This window comes from Myotis lucifugus, unplaced genomic scaffold (assembly GCF_000147115.1).
Source record: "Myotis lucifugus unplaced genomic scaffold, Myoluc2.0 scaffold_117, whole genome shotgun sequence".
Taxonomy (NCBI): domain Eukaryota; kingdom Metazoa; phylum Chordata; class Mammalia; order Chiroptera; family Vespertilionidae; genus Myotis; species Myotis lucifugus.
In genome coordinates, this window is record NW_005871165.1 from 3,156,809 (window position 1) to 3,182,458 (window position 25,650).

The 25,650-nt window shown below is 41.1% G+C and overlaps 1 protein-coding gene across 1 annotated transcript; it reads right to left on the reverse strand.

The window, feature by feature from the left end:
• Positions 1 to 966: 966 nt before the first annotated feature.
• Positions 967 to 25,302, reverse strand: LOC111826991 (ubiquitin carboxyl-terminal hydrolase 28-like). Its single transcript, XM_023757914.1, has 4 exons — positions 25,197 to 25,302; positions 5,254 to 5,331; positions 4,392 to 4,524; positions 967 to 1,092 (listed from the first exon to the last, which is right to left on the reverse strand). Exons 1-4 carry the CDS (start codon positions 25,251 to 25,253, stop codon positions 983 to 985), a joined length of 378 nt encoding a protein of 125 aa, XP_023613682.1. The 5' UTR covers positions 25,254 to 25,302; the 3' UTR covers positions 967 to 982.
• Positions 25,303 to 25,650: the final 348 nt, after the last annotated feature.

Sequence of the window (25,650 nt, forward strand, 5' to 3'; positions counted from 1 at the left end):
TTATAACATAAGTGAAAGTAAGGTTTAAACACAGAGATGTTAATCCTTCTATAACAGAGATGATTACTAATAAGGTGCTTCATGGAACTGAGTTGAGACTCAAGACTATTTATGGTAGTGTAGGAAAAGTTTTAGATTTCAGCAACAGTGTCCTCTCTCAGACCATGTCATTGAAAGAGGCAAGAGAGACACCCTGCTAAAGATAAGAGCCTCCGGCCCGGCCAGCATGGCTCATGGTTGAGTGTCCACCTATGAACCAGGTCAGGGCACAGGCCCAGGCTGCAGGTTCAATCCCCAGTGTGGGACGTGCAAGAGGCAGCCAATCAATGATTCCATCTCATCATTGATGTTTCTATCTCTCCCTCTCTTTTCCTCTCTGAAGTCAATAAAAATATATTTTTTTAAAAAATAAGAGCCTCCAAACTCTCTAGTACCCAAACCACAGCCCTGTGTTTCCCTGAAAGAACAACTGGACAGTACAAGGGAATAAACATATCTGGAAACTGACAGGCCACCACTGGAACTGGATATTTGTGGATAATTCCAGCCAGTCACCAAATTAGTACCAATTCAAATACTATCCCTGTTCACTTCTGAGACAGGGTAATTGAATCATTATTGCATTTTTAAAAATCAACATAACCCTCAAAGTTTACAAAGGTTCAACGATTATAAAGGGCATACATATTTATTGGATACTTACACTAGAATGCCTCCCCCCCTCCATAAATTAGCAATTATGAACTATATAACCTGCAGGCTTCTGCCCAAAGACCACAGGCTGCAATAAGACACTTACCATATTTGGCTTTTTCAAAAGTGAACCAGAGTAAGTAAGCTAAATTCAGTAAATTTTCCTTAAAAAATTTAATTCAGATGCAATTGAAGGAGCCTGAAAGAATAGTTCTTGAGTGGCACTCACAGAGCTATTGCCTTTGACCTACACACTAATGTAGGGAGCAAAGATTATAAATTAAATCAATTACCTGTTAAGATCTCTTCCATCAGTTTGAACTTTGGGGGACTCCAGTAGACTCAAAGCAATGGCAGCCTGAAGATCATCTTTGTTCTCATGAGTAAGGTCTATTACTTCTGCAAGATACATTGAACTTCAATTAGTCTATATGCAGGAAACACTGCCCTCCTGTCTGTATTACAGGAAAAAAAGTAAAAGCATTAACAAACCTAGATATACTCAAACTCAAACATGTTTACAAATGCCAAAAACCTAAACAAAACATTAGCAAACAGAATTCTGCTAATGTACAAAAAAAGATTCTATATTAAGACCAAGTTGAGTTCATTGTAGGAAACACTGAGTTAACATTAGAAAAGAGACCAGTAAAATTCACTATCTTAACATTTCAAGGAAGAAAATGATAATCTCAATAGATACAGAAAAAATAGTTGATAACATTCAACCTCTATTCAAGCATAAAAACTCTAAATTAACTAGAAAGAGAATATTCTTAGGCTGAGAAAGAATATCCACGAAAAGCCCACAGCACACTTTGTACTTAATGGTGAAATGTCAAACACATTTCCTTTAAAACGAAGACTAAGACAAAGATGTCTACTATCAAAGCTTTTGTTCACTATGGTTCTTAAAGTTCTGGTCAGTGCAATAAGAAAAGAAAAAATAAATTTTTTAAAAATATGAGAATTGGAAAATAAGAAACAAAGCTGTCATAACTCATAGATAATGATCACCTACAAGAGAAATCCAAAATAATCTATAGACAATAGTTGTAATTAATAAAATGTGGTTAGACAAAAGTTAAGTGAATTTCTATACATGGACAATGAAGAACATTTAATTTAAAAAGAAAAAAACACAAAATTGTAGTAATCAAGATTGTGGGCTACTGGCATAAAGACAAACATACAGATCAAGGGAACAGACTTCAGTGAAACAGAAACAAATCTCATATTTATGGTCAACTGCTTTTCATCACAGATACAAAGATAATACAGTACTGAAAGACTATATTTTCAACAAATGGTACTGGAACAACTGCATATTCACACACAAAAGAATGACTTTAAACCCCTACCTCACACCATTTAAAAAAATGAACTTGTGACCGCGTGATAACAGCTAAAATTGTAAAACTCTTAGAAGAAAACACTGTAATTCTTTGTGATATTGGATTAAGCAATGGCACCTTAGAGATGACATCCAAAGCACAAACAACCAAAGCAAAAAAAAAAAAATAGATAAATTTGACATCAAAATTTTTAAAAACCCACAAACCTTGGGCTTCAGAGAACACCATCAAGAATGTGAAAAGACAACCCACAGAATGCGAGAAAATTTTTGCAAATCAGGTATCCAGTAAGGTACCTATATACAGACTACATAAATTATTCCTGCAACTAAATACTGAAAAAACAAATGCCCAATTTTTTAAATGGGCAAATAATTTGGATAGACATTTTTTTGAAGAAGATATACAAATGGCCAATAGCACATGAAAAGATGCTCAACATCATTAGCCATGCACACGTTACATGAATCAAAATAGCTCACAGCAGCCTTGCTTATAATAGCAAAAAATGTGAACAAACCCCAAAGTCAATAAATACATAAACTGTAGTAAATTCAGACCATGAAATACTACACACCAGTGAAAATAAGTGAACTACCGTTATAACTTTCAACGTGGATGAGTCTCCCAAAATATTGATTTAAAAATATCACTATGTGCACCAGACAATATATACATATAAATGTATATGTATACACACACACACACACACACACACACACAAAGAATATTCATACCAGCATTATTCAGAGTAGTTCAAAATTACAAATAGACCAAATATCCATTAACACCATCTGACCCAGCTGATGGTTCCTTTCCCTTGGAAGCCTCCTTGGCTTCCACATTACCACTCTCCTGGTTCTCTTGGTCTTCCTGATGTCCCTGGACACTCCTGATCTCCCCAGACCGCCCTTCACTGCAAGTGCCAGCTTGTTTAGTCACTGAACCTTTTCTCTTTTCTATATTGACTCCCTTGAAGAGTTCATCCAGTCCCATAACTTTACATACCATTTACAGGTTTATGATTCCAAGTTCTATATCTATCTCCAGCGGATCTCACCCCTGAACTACACATGTGGATCTCCACTGCCTCTTTTTTTTATATATATCTATTTTTATTGATTTCAGGGAGAGAGAGAGAGAGAGAGAGAGAGAGAGAGAGAGATACAAACAACAACAATGAGAGAGAATCATCAATTGGCTGCCTCTTGAATGCCCCCTATTGGGGATCAAGCCCATAACCCGGGCATGTGCTCTGACTAGGAATCAATCTGTGACCTCCTGGTTCATAGGTCAATACTCAACCACTGAGCCACATTGGCTGGGCTCCACTGCCTTTGTGACACTCCACCTGAATGTCTAACAGGCACCCAAACTTAATATTGCCCAAACCGATCACTTCATCTTCCACCCCAAATCTGCCCCACCTACAGTTATTCCCATGTTGGATAGGTGCAACTCCATCATTTCAGCTGCTTAGGAAAAAACCCTGGAGTCACCTTTACCTCCTCTCTCACACACCCCTTGTCTCCTCTGTAAGCAAAGCCCACATAGCAGCACTTCTCACTCCTTAACCACTACATCCCAGTTCACCCAACACCATCTGCTATAGCCTCCTCACTGGTCCTGGGCTCCCCGCTCCAACCCATGCTCACTACCCACTACCCAACAGAGCAGTCAGAGTGACCTTAGAAAATGGGAACAGTTTACATCACTCCTTGGCTCCAGATTCTCCAGTGGCTGCCATCTAACTCAGAGGAAAGCCAAGCACTTATGCAGGCTCTGCATGATCTGCCTCCTGTTCTCTCTACGGCCTCATCTCGTATTGCCCTCCTCACTCACTAAGCCTCAGCTCTGGCCTCCTTGCTGCTCCTTAAGCAATCCAATGTATATTCTCCCCTAAGGCCTCACATGACTTACTCACCCATTCTCAAAAGGCTCATCCTATTTCAAATCTAATCCTCAAAACTTTTTTCATTCCATCCTTTACTTTTTCTCTATGGTACTTAGCATGTTCTGATATGCTATATAATTTGTTTGTTCGTCTCCCCTTGAAAAACTAAGCAACATGAAGGCAGGGATTCTTATTCATTTTGTTCATCTTGTTTATTTTGTTCATCAGTGCCTGAAAGAGTGGTTAGCACATAGCAGGTGCTCATTAAATAAGTGTGAATGAATGAATCACAAAAGTGCTTACAATTGTGCCTGGCACATGGTAACGGTTTAATCATTAGCTATCATTACCATTCTTTCCAAAGGGCTGATGTGGCAGACAGAAAACTCACACACACTCATCTGTTATTTTTTGCGAGTTCAAGCAGGACTAAGACAGGATGTACTTACTTGCTAATACTTCTTTGTTGGCAGCACTCCGCTCTACTTCAGATGGTTCTGTAGCAACAGTGTCTTGACTGGGCTCCTTCACCCTTTCATCTGTGAGAAGATTGACTGCCAGAGTGATGTCACCATTACTGGCCTAAGGAGAGGGGGGAAAAGACTTCACAAGTAAAGCATCACAGCATTTAAAATTAGTGCGTTAATTTCTTGCTTGGTTATAACTCTTTACTACCTGGAGACACGGAGTAAGTCTAGGCATAAGTCTGGGGGCGGGGGAATATGGTGCAGGATAGTAAGGCACTGTGTTTAAAACATATTCTGTAGTGGTGACCACACTTGTAATTGTTTCTAATATTTTATTAGGAAAACTGTCTAACATTTACAATAGTAGAGGGAATGTATAATTGAACCCATGTACCAAGGTGGACGATCTTGTTTTATCTATTCTGCCAGTCTCTCCCAGATACTTTGAAGCAAATCTTAAGCATCATATCAGTTTATCAGTTAACATTTCAGAATGTATCTTTTTAAAACTATAACCCCTTAACAGTAAGTATCAAGTTTTTAAGTAAATTACTTCAAAGTTCCCTGACTCAAATAGCCTTTAGTTTGCTTGAGTCAGGATCCATACCAAGTTTATACTGTGCAACTGGTTGATATGTTCATAAACCTCTTTTACCCTGTCGGGTTCCCTGCACTGCACGTCTCCCCCATCCATTTACATGTTGAAGATACCGGGTTATTTGACCTGCAGAGCTCTGTCCCTACATACACTTTCATTTAGGCGTTAAAATAGCTTGAACTGACATAACCACAACATGGACAACTGTTTTAAAGCCTCTTGACTAACAGAAGCCTTGACACTAACCTTCAGAGCTTCTTGAAGGAAGGAAGGGTCCTGAATGCCCGTGATTTCTCTCAGCTGATTTAACAGCATTTGGCAGCTCTATGTTTGAGAAACAAACAAACAAAACCGCAGACAAATGTCAGTCAGAAAGTAAACCTGGATACATTTAAGGAGTATAAGCATCTTAACAGACCGGAGACTCGCCTCCAAGCAACACGGTATGACTGTTGTGGGGTCTAGTCTCTCAGAATGTGCCCCGCTGCCAAGCAGGCTATTTTGAGCTGAAAACCATTACAGCCTAACAAAATAGGAAGTTATCTTCCCCTTTCCCACCTAAAGAGATTCAGACGAAACCCTGCTTCAGGAAGGGACCCAAGCATAATCACCACACTCACGTCAGCACATGTGAATTAAGTGCAACCATTGTTTCTGAGTCCACCTAGCAAGAATTTGCTTGCCACTTGGTCATCGGCCAGTGAATTGCCTATTTCCCCTCAGGAATCCCAGACTCTTCTCCAAACTGGCACATCTGCCTCATTTTGCCTCAGTCTTTGGAATGTGCATGCCTATGTGAATATTCTGTGTGCACATTATTAAGATTTGATCTTCTCCTATTAATCTGCTGTACGTTGTCTGAATTATTCAATCAGCCAGAAGAACTAAAGGAGTAAGAAAAAAGTGTCCCCAGCCCCAACACTGTCAAGACACATTCTGAAATGCCACATCTATTACTCTCTTAAAAGTTTACTCGAGGAAAATACCTACAGAAGAAATATGAGTAAACAGTAAAACTGGAAGTATATATAACATTTAAGTGTAATATTCTAGCCTTAGGGGATGCTTAAAGCGCCTCTGTGAGCAGCACATAAAGTAAGGAGGTCATACACGGAGTGCAGGGATTCTGCAGGGATGTGAAGATGTGCTATTTTAAGCTTCACTGCACATACCATTTGTATGTGTCATTTTTTTTTTACTGACAATGTTTCTAACCATGTGATTAACAAATGATATCACCAACATCATATTTAAAACTTAGGTTTAATTGCTTAAATGAAGTACAAAGCTAGAATTTTCTGAATTACAAATAAAATTCCAGGGGGCCTACACTATGAAATGTTTTCACTGATCTGAATCATGGAAAAACCCATCTTGTGGTAACTTCTGGCTACCTCAAGGTCAGTTTATAACCCTTTTCAGCCTTAACATCTTCACTGGAACAGTCTGTCCTGTTTTGCACAGACAAAAGTTAACACAAAACAACTATTTACAAGTAAGCTCAATTTAAACAACTGGCTGTCTAACTGAAGACAATGATCATTTAGATGAATACTGAAAACAAAATAGTTCAAATTTACTTCACTGAGAAGACATCTAATTTATACCATTCCCAGAACTAAGGTTATCCCAGAACGAAGCCGGGCCTCAGTACTTACTGCTTCACCACTGACTGTCTTTCAGCTCGTAATACGTCTCAAGTGGCACTGCCCATTCACTGCCGCTGTAACAGAAACAGTATCCTATGTTCCTCAACAGCTGCGGGCCCAGGACAACACTTACGTATCATGCGACTAGAAATAACTAAGTGCAACACCCCTGTAGGCAGTCTTTCTGTTCTAGTCCAGGTCACAGTCATAGGCTAGAAATGGAACCGACGCTGCTGAGACCAGCAGTCTCTGAGGCGGTGAGTCTTGTCAAAGGAAGTCACTGCCTGTGGACTGGGAGAGTGACCCTCAGACTAGCAGGTGTCCAGATTTAGCCTTGGCAAATGCCGAAAACACAAAGCATGTGGTTTTTAGAAAAATAAAATGTTAAAAAGTTTTCTCCAAACGAACTCTAATTCCATTTTATTGTATTGGGTAAAGGTATGTGAATCTATACTTCTTAATCATATTCAGTTTTCTAAGAATCAAAATCAACATATCCCAAAAAGAGGGGGAATAATTGGGAGGGAAATGAGTAGAGCATTAAACCTACATCACATCTTCACCTTAAATTACTCTGAACATCAACTGACACTTAGGATTCACAGAAAATAATCCCAACAAAAAGTAATAAGTAACACAGGCTGCTTACTTTTAGCCAGGTGTTCTTCTAAACACTTCACATGTATTAATTAATTTAACTCAGAGTGCCAATGTCAATCAGTGAAACATGGTATGCAAATATTAAATAATTTACTAATCATTATATTTGTCCATGGATTAAAGTCCCTTTCCCCTTTTCCCACTTTGTAACAAGTAGCAGTGGACAGCAATACATCTAGAAAAATACACCCAGGAAAGGAAAATACTCTTAGTTTCCCTTTTTTTATTATTATTTTTTAAAAATGTATTTTTATTGATTTTTAGAGAGAGAGGAAGGGAGAGAGATAAAGAGAAACATCGATGAGAGAGGAAGTCATCAATGGGCTGCCTTCTGCACAGCCCCCACTGGGGATCAAGCCCACAACCCAGGCATGTGCTCTGACTGGGAATCAAACTAGCGACTTCTTGGTTCCTGGATCAATACTCAACTGCTGAGCCATACCAACTGGACTTAGTTTCCTTTTTTTTTTTTTTAAATATTTTTTATTGATTTTTTACAGAGAGGAAGGGAGAGGGATAGAGAGTTAGAAACATCTATGAGAGAGAAACATCGACCAGCTGCCTCCTGCACACCTCCTACTGGGGATGTGCCCGCAACCAAGGTACATGCCCTTGACCGGAATCGAACCTGGGACCTTTCAGTCCGCAGGCTGACGCTCTATCCACTGAGCCAAACCGGTTTGGCTTAGTTTCCTTTTTTTAAAGTTATTGGGCAGAGATGACAACTTTGTAAAATCACTTTGTACAGCTCTAAGAATGATGTTCTACATGTAAATTCAAATCTAAATTCCTCATCTTGCTAGTTTTCAGAGATTCTACCCTGCCCTACTTACTCAACCTTTTCTCCTACACCATCCCTTACCTCACAGACTCCACTGAAGTGTTTATATTATTTCTAGTAATACCTCCTACATTTGACTGACCGTGGAATGTTAACCTATTGTCAATGGTTAGATTCATCTTTTTTTTTTAAGTGTTTTTATTGATTTTACAGAAAGAGGAAGTGGGGGAGAGAGAGAAAGAGAAACACTGATGGGTTGCCTCCCACACACACCCCGACTAGGGGCTGGGGATAGAACCTGCAACCCAGTTACATGCCCTTGATTAGGAATCGAACCCAGAACCCTTCGGTGCCTGGGCCGAGGCTCTAACCACTGTGAAACACCAGCCAGGGTGCATGACTCAATCTTAATAAATATTCAGCTAAACATAATTTCTTAAATAGTACCCACAACTAAAATCCTAATAAGTACTATATACTAAATGTTAATTTTATAGTAACATTCCAACCAAGAGCACTAGGACCCTGCTGTATTACTAACTAATGGTTTCTCCTGGGACTGCACAGGAAGCTGATTTGAATATTAACTGCACCACCACCATGCTGCTATATATAGTACACACCCAAGGAGACAGGATAGAGCTTGTGCTCCAGTCGTGATCAAGTCAAATAACTGGCAAGAGTCAACAGGTCTGCATTTCCTTAGATGAATTCACATTATTTTCGTAAAACAAGAAATACTCTCGCCTCAGCCCAGGTGGCTCAGTGGTTGAGCGTCGACCTATGAACCAAGAGGTTATAGTTAGATTCTTAGTCGGGAGATATGTCCAAGCTGTGGGCTCGATCCCCGATCGTGCAGGAGGCAGCCGATCAATGATTCTTTCTCATCATTGATGTTTCTCTCTCTCCCTATCCCTTCCTCTCTGAAGTCAATAAAGGTACATGTAAAAAAAAAAGTATTCTCTTTTCCTGCCCAGAGGCAGTGAAGAAAGAGGCACCAGAAATAAGGAGCTCCCGCTCTGGACCTGGGCTACTTGGCGGTTCTGTGTAACCCAGTCCACTCCTCAGGACTGAGGTCTGCTTACAGCAACACAGTAACTCATCCCATAACAGGCAGTAAATAGGATTAGCAGACAATAAAAACATTAAGCATCAAGTTGTTGTAATAAACAATAACTGGCCTAATCCTACAGCAACTAATTAAAACTCTTTGTTCAGATGAGGCAAATTGGTGAGATCACTAATTAAGAATTTTATCTTTAAAATGCCCAGTTTAGTATTGAGACAAGGAGCAGGGAGGGATGATATTTCATTACTCTAATTAATGCATGCATTTCCTGAACTCAATTGTCTATTCTTATAAAGACATTTCTATAAAGATAAATTAAAAAATAACACTAAGTGGTTCTATTGTTTGAAGCATCCTCACGTACACCAAAAGGTGGTGGGTTCGATCCCCCATTAAGGACCTGATTGATGTTTCTCATTTTGATGTTTCTCTCTTTCTCTCTCCCCCTTCCTCTCTCTAAAATCAATTAAAAAAACAAAACCCTGAGTACATATTGATAAATGTTCCTTTACTCCAAAGAACTTCTAAGGTATGCCTAATAAAATTTCCTCCAAAATTAAAGATCTGGTTTTCTAATTTTAAAATAAAACTTAAGTACACAAGAAAAGCAAAATAATAATTTTAGGAGTTAAAGAAAATATATAGCAACAACTCCAGAAGTCCAGTATAGACAACAGGGTCTTAATGCATGCTGAGACTGCCGCTAATCTTTCCAACTTCCACAAAACAAGAACAGTCCACAAAAGCCCTGGTGCTTTTTCCGTTTTTCTTCCAGCAACAACTCTATGTAGGTCCAATTTACTGATAAAGCAGAAAGCTAACATACAAACAAGAAAAAAATTCTGAGATGACCTAAATTAAAATCGTAGAAGACAGAGAAAGGGACAGAACAGTGGCCAGCTCATAACTGTGGACCAGCTTTGATTAACTAACGGCTGCTCACATTCCGGTATATTTGCTGGAATTTAGGATTAATCTCCAGGTGGCTATAATCCACAGGATCGGACACTTCTTCCTTACAGACTCTGTTGCACCTATCTCAGATCTAGCCTCTTACCTTCTCCCATCCCCTTTGTCTAGAGGTAATGTAAATCTTTTCAGAAGGGCTTAGATCTTTCTCTCCCCACCCCAGTGATGTATAAAAACATTGCAAAGTTCCAGGATGATGGATGGACATGCTGTCTCACGTGGCCATGCTGCTGTGGCTGGTTCACACTCCATGCCCCAAGACGGCCCTCTTTTTCTTTATTTACTTTTTTGGCTCACAATGACCTGATATACCCTTTTACTTAAAAACACTTCAGCAGTACAAGTTAAGATTCTTTGTTTAACAGTGCCATAAGGCTATGACTCTCTAAAAATGACAAATAGCAGTTTTCTGTGGACCCAACTAAATCCCCTGAAACAGGGTACTCTATAACTTATGTTAATGATGCAGAAAGTCATTTAAAAATGACTGTTTCAATTCATTAACTGGCTTAAAGTTTTTCAAAAGCTTTAAGAGTTTTTAAAATTTAGGTCTGGGGTGGGGGGTGGGTGCAGGCTAGAAGGGGTCAATGGGGATAAATAGGGGAAAATCTGTAATACTTTCAACAGTAAAGATAAATTTAAAAAAATTTAGTCACTCATATGGTATAGAGGAATTTAAGTTGGAATTAAAAGAAAAAAAGGAGCCCAGCTGGTGTGGCTCAATGGTTGAGCATCAACCTATGAACCAGGATGTCACAGTTCGATTTCCAGTCAAGGCACATGCCCAGGTTGTGAGCTCGATCCCCAGTAGAGGGCGTGCAGGAAGCAGCCGATCAATGATTTTCATCATTGATGTTTTCCTCTCCCTTCCTCTCTGAAATCAATAAAAATATTTTTTAAAAGAGGAACTAGTCATTTATTTTTAAATTTTCTCCTCTCTTTTTCTCAAATGCACTGAGGAGGAATTCCAACAGTATAAAAAGATATAAAATGAATAGAATATTTCCCTCTTCTTTTCATCCCATTCCCATTCCCCAGGAGTAACCATTACTAATATTTCTGATATATCTTTCCAGAAATGGTCTATGCCAGTGATGGCGAACCTATGACACGCGTGTCAGAGGTGACACGCAAACTCATTTTGGGCGACACGCATCGACAGAGACAAAAAATTGCATAATTCAAATATTTGTCTCTCGCAACGGCCAGAGTTGGGCATCACTCGAGTAATATTATTACTCAACGTTACTCATGATCAATAATGCAATTCTAAAACCGGATGTAAACTTTACATCGGTGTTGCGTAGCAAAGACACATAGTGTAGCAAAGATACATAGTGAAAACATCCAAGATACATTGTTCCAATATTGACATTAATATAAAAAGGTTAAGAATTGCACTATAAAGAGATTAATCTTTACTCATGACATCTTATTTTTACTCGAGTGACAAAATGCCCAATTCTGGAAACAGCCTTGTTATTGTCAACATGTGCCTCGGGTAAGCTTCCCGTGCATTCGGGTGCATTCGGCAAACAGACGCACTTGATCGCCATGTTCGTTAGGAGATAGGAGTGGGAGGGTTAGAAGAAAAAGATATACGGTGCAACATTACAGCACCATATACTTGTTGGTTATACATACTATCTTTGAATTGTTTTGCACCAGGAGTCAGTGCAACAACACTGCAAAAAGTTAATAGGTAAGAAACCTATCAACCTTTTATCAAAAACGCTGTGATTTATATTTATTTATTTTTGCAGTCTTGTGATGGAGAATCAAAAAAATAAAAAAGCAAGACTGAATGATAAAGGAAGTGGAAGTAGCAGTAGCCGACTCTTTCAAGACATATGGACCGAGATGTATGGGATTGTGAAATGGTAGTAAGCAGAACGTGGAATGTAAAGAGACATTTTGAAACTAATCATTGTCAGCTCTTGAAAAAAAGTATCGATGAAAGGAAGGAATACATTTCTAGGCAGCTACACCTCTATAAAAGTCAATCAAATTTCATCATTAAATTTGTAAGATGCTCTACAAATTTAACATCAGCAAGTTACTGTATTGCTCACTCCATAGCTCAGCACGGAAAAGCCCTCAGTGACGGAGAATTTATTAAGGAGACATTTCTAAGATGTGCACCAGCTCTATTGCACGATATGAAAAATAAAGATGATATTATTAAAAGAATTTCTGAGTTACCACTCAGTAGAAATACTATCAAAGACAGAATAATAGATCTTAACAAAAACATACAACATCAATTAAAAAAAGACTTAAATAGTTGTAAATATTTTTCGATTTCTCTTGATGGAACTACTGATGTCACATCAAATGCTCGGTTGGCCATTATTGCTAGATATTCTGATGGTCTCACAATGAGAGAAGAGTTGATAAAGTTAGAATCAGTGCCAATAAGTACATAATGAAACAAAATATGTAAAGTTGTTATAAAAATATTCAGTGACCTAAACATTGATATCTCTAAAATTGTGTCAGTCACAACAGATGGGGCACCAAATATGGTGGGGAAAAATGTGGGATTCCTGAAATTGTTTATGGAAGCTATTAGACATCCACTTGTACCTTTTCATTGCATTATCCATCAGGAGGTGTTGTGTGCCAAATCGGGATTTTCAGAATTGAATGATTTAATGTCAGTTGTAACAAAAATTGTGAATTTTATAGCTTCTCGATCCCTTCATAAGTGAAAATTTTCTGCACTTTTACAAGAAGTTGATTCAACCTACAGTGGACTACTGATGTTCAATAATGTGAGATGGCTGAGTCAAGGTAAAGTACTTGAGCGACTTATGGAGTGCTTTGAAGAAATTAAGGTATTTATTGAGAATAAGGATCTGGCAAACTTTCCTCAGATCAATGATCATAAGTGGATCAGCAATTTGATGTTTTTTACAGATGTCTCTGTTCATATGAATGAACTGAACTTAAAATTACAAGGTTTTGGCAAAAGTATTGACGTTATGTTTGGATACATCAAATCTTTTGAAAGTAAACTTAAAATTTTCAAGCGAGATATTGAAACTAAAACTTATAAGTATTTTCCTCGGATAAAAAAGTATTTCAAGAAGGCCACTACAACAAGTGTAATGGAGTCCATATTTATGTACCAGAATATAGTAAACTCGTTATTTGAACAGTTCAACGAAAGATTCAACCAATTTAGAAGCCTAGAACAGACCATTAAAATAATTAAGTATCCGGATGTAGTTGTTTACAGTACTTTGGAATTAAAGGATTTCCAATGGATGCAAATTGATGATTTAGAGATGCAACTTGCAGATTTTCAAGGTAGCATTTGGACTCATGTGTTTGTCGACTTAAGGTCGAAACTTGAAAATCTGGAACGAAATCGTTTGAATAATGAAAAGTGCAACTACGAACAAGAAATTTTGAGTGCTTGGAACAGAGTACCTGACACTTTTAGCGACATAAAAAATCTAGCGATAGCCGTAACCGGTTTGGCTCAGTGGATAGAGCGTCGGCCTACGGATAGAAAGGTCCCAGGTTCGATTCCGGTCAAGGGCATGTACCTTGGTTGCGGGCACATCCCCAGTGGGGGGTGTGCAGGAGGCAGCTGATTGATGTTTCTCTCTCATTGATGTTTCTAACTCTCTATCCCTCTCCTTTCCTCTCTGTAAAAAATCAATAAAATATATATATTTTAAAAAATCTAGCAATGGCTTTGCTAACAATTTTTTCATCAACATATTTTTGTGAGACTTTGTTCTCAGCATTAAATAATATTAAAACGAACAAAAGAAACCGGCTAACAGATGAAGTTAGTGGCGCTTGCTTGGCCTTGAAGTGCACCAAGTATGAACCTGCAATCGAAGAATTAGCAGACAAACTTCAGCACCAAAAAAGTCACTAATTTCTAGTTTTCGTACCATTTGATTATCATTGTTTTTATTATTTTTTCCTAAATGTACATTGTTTTTCTGCTTTTGTTTATTTTATACATATTTTTTGGTTTATTTTTCTTTGTTAAATGGCATTTAAATATATAAAATAAATATCAAAAATAAAAATCTTTTTTTTACTATGGTTGCAAATATCAAAAAAAAATATGAATATTTCTATATGTGACACGGCACCAGAGTTTAGGGTTTTTCAAAATTTTGACACGCCGAGCTCAAAAGGTTCGCCATCACTGGTCTATGCACATGAATATATCTTCACACTATCCATCATGTCCTGCATCTTGCCTTTTTCTTACTTTAGAAGACATTAAGACAACATTTTTTCATTTCTTTGACTACATGACCAAACCAAATACAAATTAGGTTGGGAAGGTCATTTGAAATGGATCTTCAAAGATTAAAGAAAATGCCATTTTTTGCAATATATTGCTAAGGTTAATTGAGAAACTAGAAAAGTATGAGGAAAGATTTAAGAAATCAAGTTTACATGCTTAGAGTTTTAGAAACCCAACGACAGTAAAATTTTAAGTTATTAGGTGGGCCTCAGTGTGTTGTTTCTACTTTTGATAAATAATAGGGACCAGAGAAGTGATGAGGGATTAGATTAGAAAGGGCACTAAACGTCAGGATAAAATAAAAGCAGTAAGAAAACCAGCCAATGTACTATACCACACTAACAGAATGAAGGAGGGGAAAACACAAGATCATCTTGAATGATGCAGAAAAAGCATTTGACAAAAGCCAACAGGAAACTAGGAATAGAATGGAATTTCATCAACATGATAAAGGGCCTTTACAAGTCACAAACAGAAATAACTCTCAGCTGACATGCATCCATTGTGAAAGACTGAAAGTTTTCCCATTGAAATCAGGAACAGGACAAGTATGCCCACTTTCACCAATGCTATTTCAACACTGTGCTGGAAGTTCTAGCCAGAGCAATGAGGCAAGAAAAATAAAAGGCATCAAATTGAAAAGGAAACCGTAAAACTATCTCTATTCACAGATGACATAATATATAAAATCCAAAAGAACCCACAAAAAAAGTTACTAGAGCTAATAAACAAATTCAGTAATTTTGCAGGAAACAAGATCAACATGTGAAAATGTTGTGTTTTTATAAAGCAGTAATGAACAATCTGAAAAGAAAATTAACAATTCCATTTACAACTATCCAAAAGAATATAATACCTAGGAATAAATTTAACCAAGGAAGTAAAATACTTATACATTGAAAAGTACAAAACATTGAGACAGAAGTTAAAGGAAACCTAAATAAATGGACAGATATCCAGGTTCCTGGAATGGAAGACTGATTAGTCAGCTTTCTCCAGAGAAACAGAACCAATACGGGATGTGTGATGTGTGTGTGTGTGTGTGTGTGTGTGTGTGTGTGTGTGTGTGTGATGTGTGTGTGTGTAAAGGAACCCTGGATTCCCAGTTCCTGTGTGTGGGGGTAAATTAATGTAGTGTAAGGAATTGGCTTTTGCAATTATGGAGGCTGAGAAGTCCCAAGATCTGCAGTTAGCAAGCTGGAGACCTCAGAGGGAGAGTGAATGGTGTCATTTCCAAGTTAGAGAGCCTGAGAACCAGGGAAACTGATGGTATAAGTTCCAGTGTGAGAGCAGAAGAAAACTGATGTCCTAGCTCAGTAGTCAAGTGAAGTTCCTCTTAATCAGTCTTTTTGTTATTCAGGTCTTCAATTGATTGATGAGGCCCATAGACATTTGGGAGGGCAACTGATTCAAATGTTAATCTCATCCAGAAGCACCCTTACATACAAAACAATGTTTGACCAAATGTCTGGGCACCTCACAGCTCAGTTAAGTTGACACATCCAAGTAATCATCACAAAGACTAATATTGCTAAGACAGCAATACTACCCAAAGTGATCTACAAATTCAATGCAATTCTTATCAAAATTTCCAACCGCCTTTTCTTCAGAAATGGCAAAGCTGATCCTCAAATTCATATGAAATTTCAATGGACTCTGTATAGTAAAAACAGTATTGAAAAAAGAATAAAGTTGAGGTCTTACATTTCTTGATTTCCAATATTACTACAAAGCTACAATCATCATGACAGTGGCATAAAGAAAGACATACAGACCACTGAATTCAATTAAGAGTTCCAACAAACCCCATACATCTGGTCAACTGATTTTTGACAAGGGTCCCAAGACCATTTAATTGGGAAAAATAGTCCCTTCAAAAATGGTGCTTAGGACAAGTAAACATCCACATGCAAAAGAATGAAATTAGACCCCCTAACTTACACAAAAACTAATTTAAAATGGATCAACAACCTAAATATAATAGGTAATCCTATAAAACTCTTAGAAGAAAACATAAAGGTCTATCTTCATGATCTTGGATTTGGCAATAGATTCTTAGATATGGTACCAAAAGTTTGAGCTACATAAGAAAAAAACAGGTAAGCAGGACTTCATCAAAATTAAAAACTTGTGCCTTAAAGGATATTACTAAGAAAGTGAAATGGCAACCTACAGGATGGGAGAAAATATTTTCACATCATAAATCTGGTAAAGGTCTAGTACCCAGAATATATTTAAAAACTCTCATAATTCAAACAACCAAGAACAAACAAACCCAATTCAAAAATGGGCAAAGGACTGCTCTTCTGCCACAGCAGCTGCTGAGAAGCAGCAGCCATGGCTCTGCCCTACTACCCCAGGGCTGTTGGCCTCAACAAGGGCCACAGGTGAACAAGAACATGAGCAAGCTGAGGCACGGCCACCACTGCAGGTGCCTCACCAAGCACACCAAGTTCATGTGGAACATGCTCCAAGAGGTGTGTGGCTTTGCCCCCTATGAGCAGCGTGCCACGGAGATACAAGCGCCCCAAAGTTCATCAAGAAAAGGGTATGGCCTGGCCAGTGTTGTTCAGCGGGGCGCATACAGAAGGCAACCAATCAATGTGACTCTCTCACATCAATGTTTCTTTCTCTGTCTCTCTCTCCCACTTCATTCCCTCTCTTCTACTCTCTCTAAAAATCACTGGAAAAATATCCTCCAGGGAGGATTAACAACAACAACAAAAGAAAAGGATGCAGACACATATTCACACCAAGAGGAAGAGAGAGGAACTGAAGAATGTCCTTTCGTCCATGAGGAATGCAGCAGCTAAGAAGGTCTGAATCCCATCCCCAATGTGTGTAATAAAACTTGTTCAGAAACCTGGGCTTCCAATGGTGGCACTGGGAATGGAGGTGGCATCTGGTCCATTATCTGCTTGAGACTCCCTCCTGGAGCACAGTGTTGTGGGGCATGATGGTGGCACAGAAAGAAGCAACAGACTGGCAGTACTGACAATGGTTTTAAATCATAATTCAGTAAGTTCGTGTGTGCCAGAAAAAAAAAAAAAAGGCATAGGATTTGAATAGACATTTTTCCAAAGAAGATATACAAATGGCCAATAACCATATGAAAAGACACTTAACAACATTACTAGCCATTAGGAAAATGCAAATCAAAACTACAATGAGCCCTGGCCAGTCGGACTCAGTGATTAGAGCAGTGGTTCTCAACCTTCCTAATGTCGCCACCCTTTAATACAGTTCCTCATGTTGTGGTGACCCCCAACCATAAAATTATTTTCGTTGCTACTTCATAACTGTAATTTTGCTACTGTTATGAATCATAATGTAAATATCTCATATGCAGGATGTATTTTCATTGTTACAAATTGAACATAATTAAAGCATAGTGATTAATCACAAAAACAATATGTAATTATATATGTGTTTTTCCGATAGTCTTAGGCGACCCCTGTGAAAGGGTCGTTCGACCCCCAAAGGGGTCGCGACCCACAGGTTGAGAACCGCTGGATTAGAGCATAGGCCCACAGACAGAAGGGTTGCAGTTTCAATTCCCAGTCAAATGCAGGTACCTCAGTTGTAGGTTCAATCCCCAGCCCAGTCCAGTCTGTCAGGGCATGTGGGGGAGGCAACCAGTCTATGTGTTTCTCTCACATCAATGTTTCTCTCTCTCTCTCTCTCTCTCTCTCTCTCTCTCTCTCTCTCCTTCCCTCCTTCCACCCTCTCTCCCTTCCACTCTGTCTCTAAAGGTCAATGGAAAAATATATTGTGAGGATTAAAAAAAAAAAAAAAAACGAGATACCACTTCACACACAGGAGAATGGCCATGATAAGACAAACAAACAAAGAACAAAAATGGAAAATAAGTGTTGGGTGAGGATGTGGAGAAACTGGAACCCTTGTGTGTTCTGGTGGGAATATAAAATGGTGCAGCTGCTGTGGAAAATAGTTTGGCAGTTCCTGGGGCAAAAAGTTAAACATAAAGTTACTAAATAACCCAGCAACTTTATGCCTAGGCATATACCCAAAAGAATTGGAAACAGATACTCAAACACTTGTACATGAATGTTCACAGCAGCACTATTCCTAACAGCCAAAAGGCTGGAAATAACTCAAATGTCCACCAATGGAAAACTGGATAAAACAGAGTACACAGAGTAGAATATTACTCAGTCATTAAAAGAAATGAAGTACTGATAGATGCTATAACTTAGATGAATCTCGAAAACATTATACTAAGTGAAAACAGCCAGACACAAAAGGTCACATATTGTATGATCCCATTTATATGAAATATCCAGAGCAGGTAAAGCACAAACAGAAAGCAGACTGGCATTGCCAAGGGCTGGGGGATGGGGAGTGACTGCTTAGTGATAGGAGTTTTCTTTTGGGGTGATGAAAATGTGTTGGAACTAAATAGAAGTGGTGCTGCACAATATTGTGAATATACTAAATGTCACTGAGTTATACATTTCAGTTAATTTTATATGTATTTCACCTAAACTGAATAAAAATCAAGAGATTTGTGTTTGCTCATGTACATGCACATGCTGCACGCACACGCACACACACACACACACACACACACACACACAGAAAAAGAACACCAGGAAAGTACTAACTTGGGCAGTAATGTTGAAAAGAGAAAATATTTGTTTAGGACATCTCAAGTTTAAACTGACTACCAGCCATCATGTAGCATGTTGCCAGCACCTATTCACACAGATCTTTGATATGGCTTTGTATGTCCAGTACTCTGACCTCCCCTTTTATTTAGAAATAGCATATGTAGTCCAGATTCCAGCACACACTAGCCTCATAGCAACTCTCAATTTTTCTAAGCATCAATTTCCACATCTGTAAAATAAAGTATAGCATCTGCTTTAACAGACCCGGTGTGACTATCAAATTAAATAACACATACAGGAATTGTTAATAAAATTTAAAATGATACATAAATATAAAATTTTGTGACCTGCCCATCCAATGAAACTCATCCAAAGATTGGAGGGAAAATACTGATATCCTAGGAGAAAATTACCTGTGCTCTGGGTTTTGGTTTTAAGTATTAGCTGTGTCACTTTGCAAGCTCTACTTCCCAGTCACACTAACTTTTACTTCATGGGGTTGCTATATAGGTTCAATGACACCATATGTTGAAGTGCTTCACACATTGTCAAGTGGTAGTCAAAAGCTTGGCTTTAGAAAGGCACTAATGGCAGTGGGGGAAGTCAGTGGCTTTAAGTCCCAGCTCTGCTACTTAGAATTGAATCTTGAGTAAGAGTAAGCCACATTTTTTATCTGCGATATGGAGGCAAACGGACTTCAGTTTAAAATCTCATATTAGGCCCTCATTAGCTATATTAATATCTGAGTTTGAGTTTCCTCATCAGTAATAAGATACAACAATTCATACCTTGCAGGGTTTTTGTAAATATTAGAAAGTGCTTAAGGCAGTAACTGGCAAATAGCCGATGCTATTACTACAAGTATATCCCCTTGCCTATTACAGTAAGTGTGGGAAAGTAGCTATGCAGCAAATACTTATCGCCAAGAAAGCTTTAACATACACGTGTAAATGTTCAACAAGCATTTCCAAAAAGAGGTGTAGAAGAGTACAAATGCAGACAGGGAAGCAGTTACTAAAAGGACAGTACAGCCAAGAAAGCAAACAGGTTAGCCCATAGCAGAGAAGAAAGATGAAAGAACAACATACAGGGCCAAAGGAAGAGCGCTCAGGAAGTAAGGCAGCCTAAAATCAAATGCCAAAATAAGTATCAACAAACAAGTGGCAATAAGGAATCATTGCAAATGAAAGCATGAGAATGAGGGGTACTTGAATAACTAAAGGGAAAATGGTAATAGGAATTACTACTGAAAGACCACTGATTTGACCAGAAGGTGGTCAGTCAGTGGTTACTTCCTACAGGTCTGTTTCATTTGCTAATGACAAATACTAAAAGCCTACTGGCAAGGCTCTGGTTGGGCAGCCTGGGGCATGCTGATAACCTAAAACTACTCATTGCCCTACAATCTAATCCTTCTGCTGCGGGCCTCCCTGCAGGCCTGTGGGCAATCACCCTCTTCTTGCTGGAGCCTAGACTGGTCCCCACAGCCAAGTCCTAACTGGGCTTCTGCACAACCTGTTGCTACTACCTCACTGTGGAATCTGGTAACCAATGTGCCTCAGCCTCAGGGCTGTGCCTCTTATCAGCCAAAAGCTAATCTTGTTGGGTCTGTGTTTTCCAATTTTTCTACAGTGAATTGGAATTACACTGTAATTGGAAAAACACTTAAAAAAAAAAAACAGGGAGATTTAAAACCTGTTCAAAAAGTAAACAAAAGGAAAAAAAAGGAGGTAGGCAAGGCAATAGCTGGACAGGGCAGAAGAGAATTTTGTTGTTCTTATTTTAATTGAGGATTGGGGATATGTGTTCATAACTGAATGGACCATGGGAATTCTGTGTAGGACCGAGCTTCCCAAAGTTTATCACCCAGGAATCTTGTCAAAAGGTAGTTTCTGATTCACTAGGTCTAGGGTGGAGGCCCAAACAGTGGTGTGATGATTCGAAGAGCTTGTGCATCTCCTTGGTAACAATACTCCCACTGTGGCAATTTCAAGTTACCAACAGGAGGTCACCAAGCAGCCTGGGAAGAGATGTACACAGTCAGGTGGAGACCAGTAAAAGCTGGCTCCAGCACATCCACATTGCTGCATTTCTAACAGACACCCAGGTGATACAAATGCTGCTGGTCCGTGGACCATATTTTGAGTCGAATGGAAGAAGATAACAGTAAAGGGATTAGGCTAGGACCATGGTCGGCAAACCGCGGCCCTCGAGCCACATGCGGCTCTTTGGCCCCTTGAGTGTGGCTCTTCCACCAAATACCACGTGCGGGTGCGCACATACGGTGCGATTGAAACTTTGTGGCTCATGCGCAGAAGTCGGTTTTCGAGTCTATTTTGAAGAAGTGGCGTTAGAAGTGGGGGGTGTCAGTCGGTCAGTCGGGCAACTGGAGATGCAGCGCAGGGGGGCCGCGAGATACGCAGTGCGGGGGAGGCACCAAATATCAACAGTACTTAAACTATATAGGTAGGTTAATAACGATGTACCTACCTATATAGTTTAAGTTTAAAAAATTTGGCTCTCAAAAGAAATTTCAATCGTTGTACTGTTGATATTTGGCTCTGTTGACTAATGAGTTTGCCGACCACTGGGCTAGGATAAAGGAGACGTGAGATGATTTGGGACAGTAGGGAGAGACATCATCTAGATCAGGGTTTCTCAAGCTCAGCATTACTGACATTTTGGGCCAGAAAAGTCTGTATTAGGGGTTATCCCCGTACAATGTTGGATGTTTAGCAGAATTCCTGGCTTTCACCCACTAGATGCCAGCATCCTCCTCATCCAATAGTCACAATCAAAAAGGTCTCTGGAAACCAGTGATCTAGATTCATCTCTACAAATGAAGGAGAAGGAATGGGTACCTCTTCTGCTGAGAAAAGAGACATTAAAGAGGAGTGGGGGGCCCTGACTGGTTTGGCTCAGTGGATAGAGCGTCGGCCTGCGGACTCAAGGGTCCCAGGTTCGATTCCGGTCAAGGGCACGTACCTTGGTTGCGGGCACATCCCCAGTAGGGGGTGTGCAGGAGGCAGCTGATCGACGTTTCTCTCTCATCGATGTTTCTAACTCTCTATCCCTCTCCCTTCCTGTCTGTAAAAAATCAATAAAATATATTTTAAAAAATAAATAAAGAGGAGTGGGGGGAACACAAAACCATGAGACAATGAGCTCTCTTTAGATGTGAGCAAGCTCAATCAAGTAGGAAAAAAAGGTTATCTGTTTAGAAAGAGTGCAATGAGGATTGAAAGTTTAAAAGATCAGAAAAGTTCTAGAGAGTAATAGAAAGGTTCTGACCCAAGACAATGGGTCCAACAACGAAGAAGTAGAATCAGGGATATCTTTGGCTCTTGGGAGTCAGAATTGCCTGGGTTCAATTCTGGCTGTACCACTTACCAGCTGGGTGACCTTGAGCAAATTATTTAACAAGTATAAGCCTTCTCATAAGAAAACTTCATAGAGTAGTCATAATAATGCATGTTAAGTTCTGAGCACAAGGTTTAGTACACAGTACATGCTCAATGTTAACTACTATTATCAACATCGTTATTTTCCTTGAAAAATATCTGCTTCATTTGGCTATTGCTTTAAATTTCTCTGATGAAACAAAACACATGGAAAGATCTGAGGCATTATTTGTTGATGTGCTTTATAAATACTGTACTCATTGTGGAAACAGAAACTTTGTAGCTGAGGAGGCATGAGAGTTGTAGAAGCCAACCAAGCACTCATTTACTGATGCTCCCAAAATCACAATGAATGAGACAAGGTAAAAGGGAATGAAAAGCCAATAAATCCAGGGAAAACAAAAAGTTAAATTTTACCTGCAGCTGGCAGGTGTTCATAGGACTCCAGTTAGCACAGAGAATGTGTGATGAACCCTAGTACAGCCGCCATAGAGGGCAGGTTTATAAGAACCAACCTGATTTCAAGTTGTTCATCCTACAATAACAGTTGCTGTTGCTGCTGGGTTTTTATCTAAGTCAAGAACTGATTAAAACACAGAATCTAAAGTAATCCCTTTCAGCGGTTCTCAACCTGTGGGTCTCGATCCCTTTGGCGGTCAAACGACCCTCTCACAGGGGTCGCCTAAGACCATCCTGCATATCAGATATTTACATTATGCTTCATAACAGTAGCAACATTACAGTTATGAAGTAGCAACGAAAATAATGTTATGGTTGGGTCACAACATGAGGAACTGTATTTAAAGGGCCAGAAGGTTGAGAACCACTGCTTTAGATACTCAAATAACAGTCTGCAGCGTGGAGGATTTAGAATCATCAGTGTTCTCTTCTAGGTTTGAGTAGGTACTAAACACCTATTTCAAGAGTATGACATTTTCCCTCTACTAAAATTCTTGGGAGGTCATGGAGGGTTTTGTCTGTCCCATGTACAACTGACCAACGAGGGATGGGAAGCACGCCGGGTTCAAGAAGCTTCTCAGTGTCTGTGCAGGAAAGCTCTTCCCGACTAGAATAATTAAAGATCCTCCAAGGGAAATGTAGAACGCTACAGAGAATTCAAAAATAAAGTCCATTCTAACATGAAACTTATCAAGATGAGGATATAAGATCCCCATATAAGACTCCTTCAACCTAGACTGCTGACTTCAAGCATTTTACATCAACAAAAGAACAAGAGCCAAAAGGGCAAACATTATCAAGCATACCAAGCTTATCAGCTGTCTGTATGGGGGCGAAACACCGGGAAGAACAGTTGATGTCACCGCCGTGCAGGTCGCCAGGAACCAGGGTCCTCAGCCAACCACAGCCACCGGATTTCAAGCTTCCAAAAATAGCTATGACTTACACACAAGCGCTCGTCCAACACCTCCCAGACGACAGTCTCACATAGACGGTGATGAGATGGGGGTCACTTCTCAAACGGTGGCCAAGGGACGTGAAGATGCCCATGATTAACAGGCACGTGGTCTCCACTAACAGGAGTCCCGAGAAATGTACAGAACTGGCTCTCCCTTAAAACAACAGTCTCTTCTCTACATCAACGCCACTGTCTCAAAACTAAGATTTATTCCCACCTGTTTCCAGTCACTGCCCTAAAAAAGAATAGAACTGATCTCTGAAAGCAGAGAAAACCCTGACTCGGGTGCCGGCAGGCAATGAATGGGAACACCTAACAAAGCCATTTCCATTAGAAAGCGGCATACTCTCATTTCCAGGTCTCTTTCACTTCCGAAGTTGTAAGAGGAAGTAAGCGTGTCCACCTTCTACACTACTGGCCTCCCGAGTGCAAGAGGAGAGTAAAAAGGTACCAAAGGTCTCTCGCGCGGGGGCCTCTGACAGCTCTGTGTTGCGAATAAGCTTGAAATCCCTCGCTCCCAAACTCGCGTGTGAACACCCGGCCCACGTTCCCCGTCTTGCTCGCTGGAGGGGCGATGGGGAAGCGCGAGCGGTGACATCCCGGAGTCGCAGGGAAGACAGTCTCACACTGCCCACTTCCAGGTTCCTCCACACCGACGTCAGCCTCGGGTTTCCTCCCAAAGCGCGTTCCTTTCCTCGCGCCACCGGAGCCCAGAGACCCTGGGGCGGCCCGGGGTCCTCGCAGACACCGGGACAGACACACGCCCCCGCCTCGGCGCGACGCCCCCTCCCTAAACCCCGGCGACCAGTGCGCCCCTGCGGGCGCTGCGGGGAGGCGGGCGGCTCTAGGGAGCGTGGCCGGCGGCGAGGGCGCAGGGGGGTCGCCAGGACCCGGCCTCTCCCCGGTGCTGGTCATGCCGGCTTTCGGTTAACTTCTCCCGGGGGTGAGACTCTCTAAAGCGGATTTTAAAATAGAAACAAAGCGCCAAGACCACCAAAGCCGCCCCTGGAAGTTCCTCGGCCCCGGGCGCGGCCCGGGGCGCTCTCCCCAGACACCGCGGTGCAGACAACCCCGCGCCCGCCTTCCGGCTTCGTTTCCCAAACATCTGATGCCCCTCGTTCGGAGACCGAACCGAAGTCTAGGAAAGACTCCAGCCGCCTCCCGAGCCCCTTCCCCGCGCTCGCCCACGCCCACGCCCCTCGCAGCCCCCGCCCCGCGCCCAGCCCGCAGGCCGCCGCCCGCGCCGCTCTCGCCCTAGCCCTCCACCCCTCCTCTCTCCGACCCGGAGCCCGTCCCGCCGGCTCCCCGCTCCCCTCGCCGCCACGGAGCCCACCGAGCCGTGGCCATCGGCTGCTCCGGCCGCGTCGTCCTGCTGCAGCTCCGCAGTCATGGCCGGATCACCGGCCTCCCGCCACCGCCGCCAGCGCTGCCTCGCAGGAGGAGGAGGAGGCGGAGACCCTGCCACCGCCACCGCCTCCGCCCCAGCGCGCGCCGGAGGCTCCGCCCACACGCCCGCCACCACCGCCCATCATCCAGCTCCGGCCCCGCCTCCGCCCAGCGCGCGCCGGAGGCTCCGCCCACACGCCCGCCACCACCGCCCATCATCCCGCTCCGGCCCTGCCTCCGCCCAGCGCGCGCCGGAGGCTCCGCCCACACGCCCCGCCCCTCCCCGGCCGAGGGCCGCGGGGCCTCTGCGTGCGCGTGCGCACCCGGCTTGACCCCGGCGTCGGCCACGTGACCCCCGCCCCGCCCACAGCTAGCGGTCGGCATTGCCACTCGGGGAGGTT